This window comes from Peromyscus californicus, unplaced genomic scaffold, assembly GCF_007827085.1.
Source record: "Peromyscus californicus insignis strain IS unplaced genomic scaffold, ASM782708v3 Scaffold_17__1_contigs__length_78620276, whole genome shotgun sequence".
Taxonomy (NCBI): Eukaryota; Metazoa; Chordata; class Mammalia; order Rodentia; family Cricetidae; genus Peromyscus; species Peromyscus californicus.
The window spans coordinates 66,265,328-66,278,924 of record NW_026294469.1 but is presented as its reverse complement, the minus strand read 5'-3'; the positions used below and the strand labels follow the sequence as shown (position 1 = coordinate 66,278,924).

The 13,597-nt window shown below is 40.7% G+C and overlaps 1 protein-coding gene across 4 annotated transcripts in view; it reads left to right on the top strand.

Moving 5' to 3' along the window:
* Ark2n (arkadia (RNF111) N-terminal like PKA signaling regulator 2N) overlaps positions 1–13,344 on the top strand; it is an 87,225-nt gene extending 73,881 nt beyond the window's left edge. For all 4 annotated transcript variants that reach the window (XM_052742619.1, XM_052742618.1, XM_052742622.1 and 1 more), the window contains one exon: positions 9,319–13,344. In XM_052742619.1, coding sequence (XP_052598579.1) covers positions 9,319–9,508 — 190 coding nt within the window. In that variant the 3' untranslated portion in view covers positions 9,509–13,344. The remainder of the gene's footprint in view (positions 1–9,318) is intronic.
* The last annotated feature ends 253 nt before the right edge of the window (positions 13,345–13,597 follow it).

Below are 13,597 nucleotides of genomic sequence, written 5' to 3'. Positions count from 1 at the left end.
ATATCGTTTGGAGCTGGAGCGTTGGCTCAGTAGTTAAGAGCACTGTTGCACTTCTAGAAGAGTTCTTTTCCCAGCACCTATGTGCCTGCTCACAGCCGTCGGCTAATTCCAGTGTAAGGGGATCCAGTGCCCTCTTCTGACCTCAGCAGGCACCAGGCGCTTACATGGTGCATGCATGCAGGCAAAACATTCATACATACAAAATAAAACAAATCTAAAAAAAAAGGAACATGTCAGTCATGGATGTGTGTGAACTACAGCTGATTTCCCCCCCTCCTTTTAAGCAAATGTCTAAGTACCATGTCAGAGTTTGCTCTTAAGCAAAGAAAGATGTGTCTGGCTGGACTGTGGTGGCGCATGCCTTTAATCCCAGCACTCTGAGTTCCAGGACAGCCAGGGCAACACAGAGAAACCCTGTCTCCAAAACAAAAACAAGCTGGGCATCGGTGGTGCACGCCTTTAATCCCAGAACTCGGGAGGCAGAGCCAGGTGGATCTCTGTGAGTTCGAGGCCAGCCTGGTCTAGAGAGCAAGATCTAGGACAGGCACCAAAACTACACAGAGAAACCCTGTTTCGAAAAAACAAAACAAGAAAGAAAAGAAGTACTGTGTGCTGTTTTCTCATTCCTGCTTTCTTTCCCTTCATTTTACATTGAAATGTATTGAGAACAAACAGCTAGGGGACATGAATCTGATACACCTCTTGTTCTGGTTAAGAATCAAAAATATCCATGAAACATGTGGTGTTAAAGAATGTAATTTTTATGGAATTTGATGTTCTTTATGGTAGGGGTTAGCAAACTGTGGTTCATAGGCTTTTGTATGTGTTGAGAGCTAAGAGTGCTTTTTATACTTTTAGTTTTTAAAGATTTTATTATTTTTAATCGTGTGTGGGGGTAGGTGTATTTGTATGAGAGTACAGGTGACTGTAGAAGTCTGAGTGTCAGATTCCTTGGAGCTGGAGTTGCAGAGTTATAGACGGTTGTGAGCTGCCTGATGTGGATGCTGGGAACTGATTCTCTGGAAGATCAGCATCGTCAGCCCTTTTATGTTTTAAAATACTTTGGCAGAAATGATATTTTATGACATAAAATTCTTAAGAAATTCATAAAATTATCCTAACGGAGTCACTGTTAGTGCATTTTGCACATAGCACATGTCTGCTTTTGCACTGCAGCCAAAGAGTTGAGTAGTTTCAGCAGACTGCATGGTCCCCAAAGCCAAATATTTGGCAGGAAAAAAAAGTTTTAGTCTCTCTCTCTCTCTCTCTCTCTCTCTCTCTCTCTCTCTCTCTCTCTCTCTCTCTCTCCCCCTCCCTCCCTCCCTCCTTTCTTTCATTTTTAGTACATGCAGTAGGTTGATATGGCTGGCCTTGAACTTACAGAGGTTCACCTGCCTCTGCCTCCCAGAGTACTGGAATTAAAGGTATATGCCACCACGCCAGCTTTCTATTTTAAATGATTGGTTGTGAGTATAACTCAAGGGTGGAGGGCTTGACTACATGTATCAGTCCCAGGTACTGCTTTGTTTATTTTATTTTTATTTTTTTAAATAATTGTTTGTAGTCCTCTCAGATGTATTTTTTTTGTCTTAATACAGTTACATGAAAGCCAAGAATTTACATTTTCAAATCTGTATATTCCATCTATCAAAACTAGCACTTCTCCCCAACAAGGGTTAAGTTGTGTGTGTGTTTTAACAAAGCATATAACACACTTACCTTCTTCACTCTGTTCTTTGTTCTAATTTCATTCCATGTTAGTATGTTAATAAAATATTTACCAGTGTTTTATGTATAGCTTATAAAGACTGAATTTAGGAGTGTAGACTGCAGTGACATGCAGGTGTGTGTGAACTGAGGTACCTAAGGTTTTGTCACACTTCCCGAGGGAGTTTGTCAGTGGAGCCCAGAGGAGAGGCAGATCTGCCTCTCTGGAAGTCAGTGTTGTCCTGGGCATCACACGCCAGTCCCTCGGCCAGACGTGTGCCTGCACATCTTCCTCTCTCAGCTCTGTCTGCATGGGAGATGAGTTTTCCACTCCAATTTTATCTTTTCTTCTTTTCTTGACTTAATAAAAAACCTTTTCCTCATAAATTCTCTTACATTAGTTAACTTTTCTTTTTAATCTGACTTTCTCATCAGATGAGGAAGAAAGAATGCTGATTTTTCTCCCCTTAGTTTGACATGTTTTTGCCATCGGTTTATTTCTTACATTGTCCCTTTTAAGTCCTGTGTTAGGCTCTTTCTGGACTTTCCTGTTGTGGTTTTTAAGGTTTTCTACTCTGATACCCTCTTGGGAGATTGACGTAGTTAAATTGTCTTTTGTGTGTGCTAAGGCACACCCCTTGTTCTGGTTCTCTGTATTCCTGTCATGTCTCCCTTCTTCACTGTTTCCTTATACCTAGAAATGTTAGATGCCCTTCTTTTTAGCTCCTTTGCTCAGCTTTCTTCCACCATGAACTTTTTAGCTTCCTTTTGAATTGTTTGAAGAGTTACTCATTTTATTGTATGTGTGTTCTGCCTGCATGTATATATGTGTACCACATTTGTACTTGGTGCCTGTGGAGGTCAGAAGGCAGCAGATCGCCTGGAACAGGAGTTATGGGCCGTTGTAAGCTACCATGTAGAGGCTCGGAATTGAACCCAGATCCTCTAGAAGAGCAACAACTGCTCTTAACTGCTGAGCCATCTCTACCTCCACCCACTTCTCCCACCACACCCCCACCAATATTATGGTGTCTGGCGCTAGTTTTATCATTAAAAACATTCAGTCTAAAATCTCAATTCCTTCTTAACCCTAACTCATGTGTATAGATGCCATCTCTGGTATACCCATCTTAATGTCAGTATTTGATCTAGAGCAGTGGTTCTCAATCTTCCTAATGCCAAGATTCTTTAATACAATTCCATATGTTGTGGTGACCCTCAACCATAGATTTATTTTTGTTGCTACTTCATAACTATAATTTTGCTACTGTTATGAATCATAATGTAAATGTCTGATATACAGATGGTCTTAGGTGACCTTATGAAAGGGTTGTTTGACCCCAAAGGGGTCGCGATCCACAGATTGGGAACCACTGGTCTAGATTGTCATCATCTTCTGTATCTATTTTGTACTATTTCCTGAACCAAGTCATGTAACTTAAAATACATTTTGAATGTCATTACCTTCAAGGACCTTTTCTTACAGGCCTTGCAGTGTAAAGCTGCACTTTATTCTGATCCATTAGTTTGAATTTTGGGGAAAACATATTACAGATGAGAAACCATTTTGAAACTTCAGTGGTAAATGCTGTGTGTGCAGTAGAATACAAAGTTTGTGGATTCTGTTGGAGATTTTAAAGGAAATCCTATTTCCTTTTGAGGTTATCTTTTATATTGGCCTTTGGATCCAGGACTGAATTGAGTAGTCTCAATTGACTGCTCTATCTTGCTAAAAGTGTTTTATAGCCTGGTAAACTTCACTCACACATTGGATTAAAACCCAGCGAAGCCCACAGAGGAGGCTTTCCTGGTGGTCAGAGTTGCTCCTTTGCCTGCTTGTATCTCATCCAGAAATTATTTACAGGTCTTGGGTTGCAATTATGAAGTATTGGTAGGCTTCTGGTAAGATTATCACTTGGAAAGAGTTTAGGTTTTGGCCCAGGTCTTTCTGTTCTCATTTTATTTGCATGTGTAGATAGTTTGTTTGGATTTAGTTGTCTTGTGTTCTCTCTCTCTGCTTTTGCTATTCTACATAGTCAAGGGTTTCCTAAGAATTTTAGAAAATGTGGTCCTTGAGTATTCTCTGTGGGGTTGGTTGCTCTGGCGGGTGCCACTCTCCCTGTTTGACTTCTGTGCTTAATGATGTGCCTTTTCAGTGAGGTTGCTTTTCTTTTCTTGCTTGCTAATATCCTTTTGTATTCTTTTATTATGGATTGATCTGTCTGTCTATCCATCTATTTTTTTTATTATGTATTTTTGAGACAAGCTTTCACTATGTTGCTAGCCTTGGTGGCCTGGAACTTGCTGTGTAGACCAGGCTGGCATGGAAACCATGCTAGACTTTGTCCTGTGCATTTTATCTAGCCATAGATTAGAAAGTGTGTTCTCTGAACTAATGGTTGAATGCATTGTTTATGATGACCTTGTACTGTTGTGGTGAGCTCCTGGCATTATTCAAATTTATTATCATTTCCAGATGTTCCTTTGGGGGCAGTTCAGTATCACAGTGTGTTTCGTGCTAGTAAGGTGGAGACTTGTCAGGTCCCTAGTTCTTCTGTGCCTGTTTAAGTCTTGGAAGAAGTTGTGACCCTCATGCCGGTGTTTCTCGTTGTTCTTGGTCTTTCCCCCTTTTCTTCCACCAGCCCCAGTGGTAGTTTTCCTAGGTAGGTAGGTTACTGCCTATAGAGCTCTTTTATAGGACTGTGTTGATGGTCCTTCAGTAACCTCTTCTGAGACTTTAGTGAATAAGATTCCTAACATTTTAGATATTAATGTTGTTTTAGAACGCAGCAAGTGAATTACAGAAGAATCTTTGCATTTCATACTGTTTTATGAACCCAATTATTAACATCAATACTAAAAAAGAACAGAGAAGGAACCCAGCACCTCCCTAAAATCACAAGGACGCATTTTGTTTTCACTTAGGAAAAACAACTAGATGTTTAAGAGGTCACCTTCAGGCTCTGTAAGTGAGAGCAAAAATGATGAATCTTTAATACTGTTCTCTTAGAATAGTGAGTAAACCGGGTCACAGATTTCTATAATGTAAAGAAATTGCCTCTGAAATTTTTATTCTGTTGGCTTCAGTATATGATAAATAAGAAATCCTATCAGATTTCATTGTTTATACATTTTTTCTAGAATTTTGGAAAATGAGGTCTGGACATTTTTTTAAAAATTTAAAATTAAGAATAAGCGGGGTTGGGGATTTAGCTCAGTGGTTGAAGGCCTTGGGTTTGGCCCTCAGCTCTGAAAAAAAAAAAAAAAGACAAAATAACAAAAAAAGAATAAGCTAGGTATAGTGCCCATACTAACCAGTACTTGAGAGCTGAGGCAGATGAATAGCAAGCTGGAAGTTAGCCTGGGCTGCATAGTGAGACCCTGTCAAAACAGAAACAAAAACTCCTTCAAAGTGTGTCTCTAGGTTTTTTGATTCATTGCAGTTCCTATGCAGAAGTATGCAGCCTGTATCTGCTCTAGATTTGGACTGAACCAATTAAAACTCAGCTAAGTATATTCCTTACTCTATTCCTTTCATAATATAGGAAAGCATATGGGTTAATGCATGAAAACTGTTCCTTTTTTGTTTTAATGCCTCAAACTTTCAAGCCCCAAGATCAACTCCGTGGGGCTTATAAAAACCAATGTAGTTTTATTACATGAAAATTTCCATCCTATCGTTATAAATTATCTCTCTACTGTGCACTATTTTACAAAGCAGTTGAGACGTTTCTCCAACACCAGCCTGTTTTGAGCACTTAAGAACAAATTCTTGGGCTTAGAGGTGTCTGCATTGGTAAAGTGCCTGTGCACAAAGCATGAGGACCTGATTTCTGATCCACAGCAACTAGGGCAGCTGTGTCTGTAGCTCCAGTGCTGGCAGACCCGTAAAGCCCCTTGGCTAGCCAGTCCAGCTGGATTGATGAGCCTTGGGTTCAGGGTCTCAGGGAAAAGAAGCAATCAAGGAAGGTTGCTGAAGTTGTCTGTGGGTGTGTACACACAAAACAGCTGCATATACCACACACATATGCATGTACCCACATGAATACGTACATTAACCACTACCCCTCAAAGTTATTTTTCTGTACTAAAAAAACAACAAACAAGCCTGTATTAGGGCTGCAGGGCCATGTTTTCACTGTGTTTCCTTCATTTCCTGGCTATCATTCTATTTCAGATGTAATTAAACCATGAAAACAATGAATGCTGCTGATAACACAACAAGTCGTAATGTACATCTTAATCTTTGCAAACTGTTCATTTTTAAGTAGCCAGTCCACAGATCAAAGCACAAGCATTCTCTTGTGTCTTCACTCTGTAGTCTTGACTTCCCCAGCCCATTCCCCAGTGACTTTGATCCTGACTTGCAAGAAATCCTGGTCACTGATGACTTCTGAGGTCAAGCTAGCATTTTCTTTAATTCTCAGAGGTGTCCAGCTTGACTCTTCTAAAAAATGTGTGTTTTTTCATTCTGTGTGGGGGTGTGGGCACATGAGTACAGGTGCCTTCAGAGCCCAGAGGTGTCAGATCTCCTGAAGCTGGAGTTATAGGTGGTTGTAAGCTGCCCAAGGTGGGTGCTAGGAACTGAACTCAGGGTCTCTGCAAGAGCAATAAGCCCTCCTAGCCCCCCAGCTTGAATCTTAAGGGGGAATTTATTATGTTTGTGGTGGCTGGATTGTGTAGATGTGATCACCCAAGACTTGCCTTCTGGAAGCTGATTTGTGTCACTTGCCTTTGACATTTCTGAAGGGCAGAATGGCACCTTTCATGGGGCTGTGCAGTTTATGGTGGTTCTCTGTTGGAGCTAACCACTTGGCTACAGCTGTCTGGAGCCAGGAAAGCTTTGGACCGGAGAGGTATGATCATTATATCCTCTAGAGAATCTGAGGTGGTCATGGCTTGTTTTCGTCCTTCGGTCTTTTAGATGTTCCAGTGTCTTAACTACCCCTTTCGCTTATGGTCGTTAGAACTGCTTGTAACACGATACAGAGTGACCATTTAGTTAAATATGTGCTTCATCTCCTGGCCTCCTTGGCTGTTCACTCTTCAGTAGTAAATGCAGGCTTTAAACCTCTCACTCAAACTCCCTGCTCCTACACCAAATACTTTTCTAGAAACTGTTTTGATGTTTAACAAATACCTGTGGGACTGGGCAGCAGTCCTCTGGATCAAACCGTAGTATTTCAGCTGTCATTTGAAGAAGGCATAGTTACTTAGAGGAAGATAAACCTGAATGGAGACATGATTTTGCTGTAGTTCTATACTTAGGTTGCATTTCATCCTTGGTCCTTCTCTTCTGTAAAATACAGATTAGAGTAGATCCCTTTAAAACCATTGCTCATGATTCCTTAAGAAGAATAACAATGGGACTTTATATCCCTAGCTTAGATGTTCTAGGAATTGTGCAAAGATTACATTGGCTGCCTTGGTCCCTGAATTCTTACTAAGTTTCTAGCTAGCTTTACTTAAATTAGAATGCTTGTGCAAATGAGCTTTTGAACTTTTAGAGAACTTCATACTTTAAGATGGTTCATTTTACACACCGATTTAAAGTAGACTTGTCTCAAAGTTCCTTTACCTGACACTTAAGAGAACTGTGACTAGGTAAGTTCTGTCACCTGCTTGAGCCTGTTTCTATATGTAGACCATGGGTAATGACTTTCATTCCACCTCACAGGATTTTTGGAATTGTCCAGTGAGGTGATATGTATGAAACTGCTGAAGTATCCCATCCAATAATTTCTGTAGATGTTTCACTTCCAGGACAATCTCCTACTTCTTAGTCACTCAGTCTGTGTTTACTTAACAGGTTGTAGGGCTGTGGGTTCCTTATTTTAATACTTTGGTTAGCTAGTCTTTGAAACTGTTGTAGCCTCTGGCTTGGTGGCTACTTGGCCCATTTCTGAACAGATTTTGTGTCTCTGATACTTAGGAAATCTGTGTTCTGAGCCAGGTGTGGTGGCCTACACCTGTAATTGTAGCATTCAGGATGCTGAGGTAGGTGGATTAGTGTTAGTTCAAGGCCAGCTTGTGATACCTAGTCAATTTAAAGCTAGTCTGGAATACATAGCAAAAACCTTGTCTCAAAACAACAACAACAACATACATCTGCCAGTGGCCCTGTTCTTCCCATAGTTCTCTTAGTTGTTGGAAGGCTAGCCTTTGAAAGACCAGGTAGATAATTTTTGGGCGGTGTATGGTTTAAAAGCAGTTGTTGTTTTTCAAACATTACCATGTGTGTGATGCGTGTGGATGGATTCACTCACCTCATGGTGAGCATGTAGTAGTCAGAGAATAACGTTTGGTGATGGCTGAGCTCTGGTTGTCGGCTACCAGAGCTCATGCTGCTTGCTGCCTCACACACACTCAGTCATTTCAGGTGTGGGATCAGAGCCCTCTGCCCTCCTCTCAATCTGAGTCAAGACTCAGTGTTGCTCCAGGGGCTCTGGGTTTATCATTTGGCTGGAATATGGAATTCAAGCTCTAGTGTTTCTGAAACCGTTTTCTCCCAGGGACTCGTGTGACTTGTTAGCAGTGTAGTTCTTCCCTCCCGTGTGCTATAACTGAGGGCTTCAGCCCTGTGCCTTTCACTGAGTCACAGTGAGAGACTTATAAATCTTTTATGCAAGGTCTAGTTCCCATATGTTTTAGAAATATAACTTATAAAACAGCGTTATTTTCACTGTTTTTCAAAATTTGTTTTTTTATTTTGTGTGCATTGGTGTTTTGTCTGCATGTCTGTGTGAGGGTGTCGGAACCCCTGGAACTAGAGTTGCACAGTCTTGCACGGTCTTATGCTGTCATGTGGGTGCTGGGAATTGAACCTGGGACCTCTGGAAGAGAAGCCAGTGCTCTTAACTACTGAGCCATCTCTTCAGCCCCCTATCTTCACTTCCTCCCTCTCTCCCTCTCTCCCATCCTCTTTCCTTCCTTCCTTCCTTCCTTCCTTCCTTCCTTCCTTCCTTCCTTCCTTCCTTCCTTCCTTCCTTCCTTCCTTCCTTCCCTCCCTCCCTCCCTCCCTCCCTCCCTCCCTCTCTCCCTCTCTCCTTCTTTCCCTTCCCTCCCTTCCCTCCCTTCCCTCCCTTCCCTCCCTTCCTTTCCCTTCCCCTCCCTCTCTCCCTCCCTCTCTCCCTCTCCCTCTCCCTCTCTCTCTGACAGGATTTTTCTGTAGCTTTGGAGCCTGACCTGGCTCTGTAGACCAGACTGGCCTGGAACTCACAGAGATCCTCCTGCCTCTGTCTCCTGAGTGCTGGGATTAAAGGTGTGCGCCACTACCACCTGGCCTATCTTCACTATTTTTAACATGATTATTTGTGTTACAGAACTTATTTTGCAAGCAGATTTTACCTGTTTTTCTTGTTGTTTCAACTTGTTGAGAATTTCTATTTTATTATCATAGCAATCAGAGAGATTTAAGTGATTTCAAAGAAAATCATGTTCCCTGTTGTCAATGACTGACCGTGGTACTTCTCAGGAGCTGACTTACTTGGTCTTTTAAAATAAGCTTGCATAATAGGATTGGTAAAGTGTTGACAGTACAAATGAAGTCATATTATCTCATACTTTTCTAACGGTGAGATTAACTGGACTTTACTCTTCACACAATTGCAGGTGTGTTCACCCCCGAGGAGGTGTGATACAGAGTGTTTCTTCCTGGAAGCATGGCTCTGGGACGCAGTATGTGGGCTCCCGGCAAACACAGTCATGGACTGCTGTGACTCCCCAGCAGACTTGGGCTTCACCAGCAGAGGTTGTTGACCTGACCTTGGATGAGGATAGCAGACGTAAATACCTACTGTAATGCAATGTCACTGTTTCTCTGCACTGTTCCCTTTCACTTCCTCCTCTTTGTGACATGGAAGTTCATTGTCATAGCTGCAGCTTCAGAAGCTGTTTGTGGCATTTGTGGAATTGAAATTCATGATAACCTCCCCCCTCTTTTTATTAAAATAATTCACTTAGGAAAATAACTTATCACAGAGAAAATAATTTTTTCTTTTCCTCCATAAGAATATGAGAATGGCGGATTTTATTAGACAACTTCATTTTGCTTGGTGACTTACCTTAAAAGTCACCCTCCATTTAGAATAATATTTTACTTACTAGTCAAAATGGATTTCAGGTTTTGAATCTTATATTTATTTTTCTGTATAATGAAATTAATAATTAATATCTAGATGTGACCACCCTCTGTCTGCCTCACTGTCACTCCTACTCTAGGGCATTTGCGCTCACATCAGTCAGGTCCTCCTCGTTGGCACCTAGTAGGGCATGTGCATTTAGAAAACCCTTCCTTTACAGTGGAAGACAGAAGTATTATAAAATATATTTTTTCTTTAGCGTATGTCTTCTGCCTTCTTTCCTGACATAGCTCCTTGTCAATTTGCCATGACACAAATATTTGAAATGCCCCCTCCCTTTATTTCCAGATACTATTAAGGGGACTCAGTTGGTCTCCTGTTGCAATAATTGTTAATTCTTTGAGAGTTTTTGGATATCTGAAGAGTGCATTGAGAGATCAGTGGGAAATCTCTCTCTCAGCTTTTCCCCCTGGTTTTTTCAACTAGGAAGGCAAACATGGAAACTAGTTACTTGAGTAGGAAGAATTTAAGAGGCTGTGTGGCATCTAAGTCTGTAGGCACTTGCAAATCTGGGAGGAAAGTGCCTTCTCTTGCAGCTGGTTGCCCCAGAGAGGGTGTGTGACAACTGTGTAACTGGACCTCATGCTGTGTTTGTGTAGTTTTCTTTGCCTTCTAAGATATATACACAAGAGAAATGAAAACATACCTTAAGAAGTCAGATGCAAAGCACATTGATAGTACTTTAAGTCTTACAATGTCTAAAAGGATTAGTGAAGGGTAATAGAAACTTCAGGGAATTTAGGAAATGCCAGCAGAGGAATTTTGTGGCATTAGTTACTACCTTTTTTCCTATACTGTTGTAGTTACTAGTGAAGTACTTTAAAAAGCAATACCTAGAATAAGAACACCATGTATTGTGCACAGTGGGAGTGGAGTCATACTGGCTCAGAAGACTTCACGTTTGTTTTGGTGGGTTTTGATTCTGTTTGCATTGTTACATGCGGTGTTGCCATGTCCTTTTGCCTCCCTCCTTATGCCTTGCTGGTTCTTCCTGATTGTAGGAGGAGACCTGCCATTTTCATTCAGTGCACACACAATTGACTAAGGACCCATACTGCATAGAGCGCTGTGCAGGGTGGATGCTGTGGAGGCCTGAGGGGAATGAGACACAGCCTGCATGCTCATGCATGAGTCTGCCTGGCATTTTCTTTTTTCTTACGTAAAGACAAGTTTATTCTTTTATTCCCCTTCTTGTTACTTCAGGTCTTCTGTAGATTCCTTCAGTAGGTATGTATTTGAGCACGTGTCCTTTGATCTTTTCTGGTGGTATTCATTTGATCTGCCCTCTGCTCACCAACTTCTCATTTTTTTTTTCCTTCAGTCTACTACTAATTAGGCTTTAAAAATCATGAATCTCCAGTGTCAGTACATCATTTATCGCGCTCACCTGGCCACAATCCTAGACAGAAACCAAAGACCCAGAGGCCAGAGCAAAACAGAACTTTGAAAATTCACTGCTGGTGTATCTTTGGACCTTCACATCTTGCTTTAGGATTAATTTATTGAGTTTTACTGTTACACATTTTTTTTTTTACTTGAATTAAAATACTCAACAAAGGAGAAACATAATTTCTGGTCTTTGCTTTCCAGAAAATCATTGATAAGAGAATATAGTGGAGTGTATGACTTGAAGTTTTCATAGCTTATATCTCCCCCAGTATCAGGGCACAGCCCCATTTTAAAGAATGTTTTCGCATTACTTATTTTCTTGTTAATAATGTTTTGTTCAAGTCTATACAGTAGGTGATTTCCCCTGACATTTTCTTTAGTCCCTATTAGCCATCCCCTAACTTTGGGTGCACTGTGGATTGGGGACAGAAGGGAGTTGTAACTAAGCTCTTTTCTGGCTTTTTGCCTTTATCTTAGGTTGTACAAACAGATCCTTACTCCTGATGCAGGTCCCTGACTACTTGACTTGGTGCATCAGAACATTGATGTAGGCATTAATATGCAAGGAGTGAAGGGATGCTTGAGGCTGTCGGCTCTCTAAAATGTATGGACTGTCCCATCTGATAATTAATTAAGAGGGCATCCGAACTCCTCTGTTATTGCACATCCAGGAGAGTGGGAATGTGGTTTCTGGTAAGGTGTTAATCAAATTTTGTGACTTATAACTCTCAGAACATTTGAAATTTTCTTAAAGAGTATTGTTTTCTAATTAAAGTTTTACATTTGGTAGCATAAGTAGTTCTTTATGCTTTGCCAAGATACTGTTTGAGGGATACAGTGGGATCACATATTGGTTTATGACACAAATGTGGTTAATTCCCTTCCCTTCCAATTTGAAAAATCAGAGGAGCAGAAACCTGGCTGTTCACAGCTCTATATGGCAACTACTGCTCTTTTGTAGCTGGCTGTTCTTGTAGATCAGTGGTTCTCAACCTGTGGGTCATGACCCCTTTATGGATTGAATGACCCCTTTACAGGGGTCTCCTAAGATCATCTGTATATCAGATACTTACATTACAATTCACAGCAAAATTAGAGCTGTCAAGTAGCAATGAAAAGGATTTTATGGTTGGGGTCACCACACTATGAGGAACTGTATTAAGGGGTTGTAGTGTTAGGACGGTTGAGAACCACTGTTGTAGACTAACTGGATGTTGTCAGTGTGAGAGAGCAGCCATCGCATGTGTTTGTCACACAGTTCCGAGCATGAGCTGCCCGGGTTGCTAGTTAGTTATTGCTCATCTACTGTTAACACATTAACACCGTGAGGGACTGAAGACAAATGCATTGCCTGCTTTTTTTGTACTGTGTCACAAGGCTTGCAAAAGCCTAGGGCACAATTTTGTCTTAGGTTTGACTTTCTTTTCCTTTTTATTTTTTTTAATAAAGGCAAAGAGCTGAGCCCCCATTCCTGCTCTCCCGTATGTGTGTGATGTGACTTCCATGTGTATATAAAAACTGTTGCACCCTAACCAAACTTCCTCGGATTGTGCACTGTTTGTTTAAAATAATCACGTAGTTTAGTCCAATGCTGTTGTGTTTTTTTTCTTTTTATTTAAAACACTACTTATTTTCTAACAAATTTCAAAGGGTAGTGATCTTAAAAAAATCACTGGAAACTAGGAAATGTTTTTGTTGTTGCTTTGTTCTTTAAAGAGTGCAGAGGTCATTGAATCTTTTGCTCTTCTTACCTTGAACATGAATTGTCAGCCATTGTATGGCTAGGAACCAGTGCACTTGGCGTTAACAGATCTGCTGTTGCTGGGGACTGAGCGTGGACTTGATGCAGTGACGACAAATCATTGCGTAGAAGTAATGTTTTCCAAATGTGCAACTCAAGTTTGTAAAATGAAATTTGGTTCTTTACATCATTATTTAGTTTGTGTTTCCATTTAGTATTTAATGGTCTTTGGAGAAAAAAAATAAACAGAGTGTTATATATATATTTTTTGGTGCAAGATGAGATTTTGTTTTTTGAAATAAGTCTGTAGCATAAAGGTTAAACTATTTTAAGACAAAATAAAAATAGAGTGTATTTAAACAATGATACTTTCTGAGAATTTTTTTTTCCTGCCTTAGTTAACAAGGTAGTGCCGGTAACCATCCCCAAGCTAACCTTTGGAGGTGAAAACGTTCTATTTTGTTCATAGACTATCTAATCCGTAGCTGTGTCTGTCCTATTTCCAAGATGTGTTGTGAGTAGCTTGTGTCAGATCTAGGGAAAAATAGTTTTATGACACTAGGGGGTTGGTTCAGTTGGTGAAGTGTTTGCCAAACCCAAACCTGGCTTTGATCTTCAG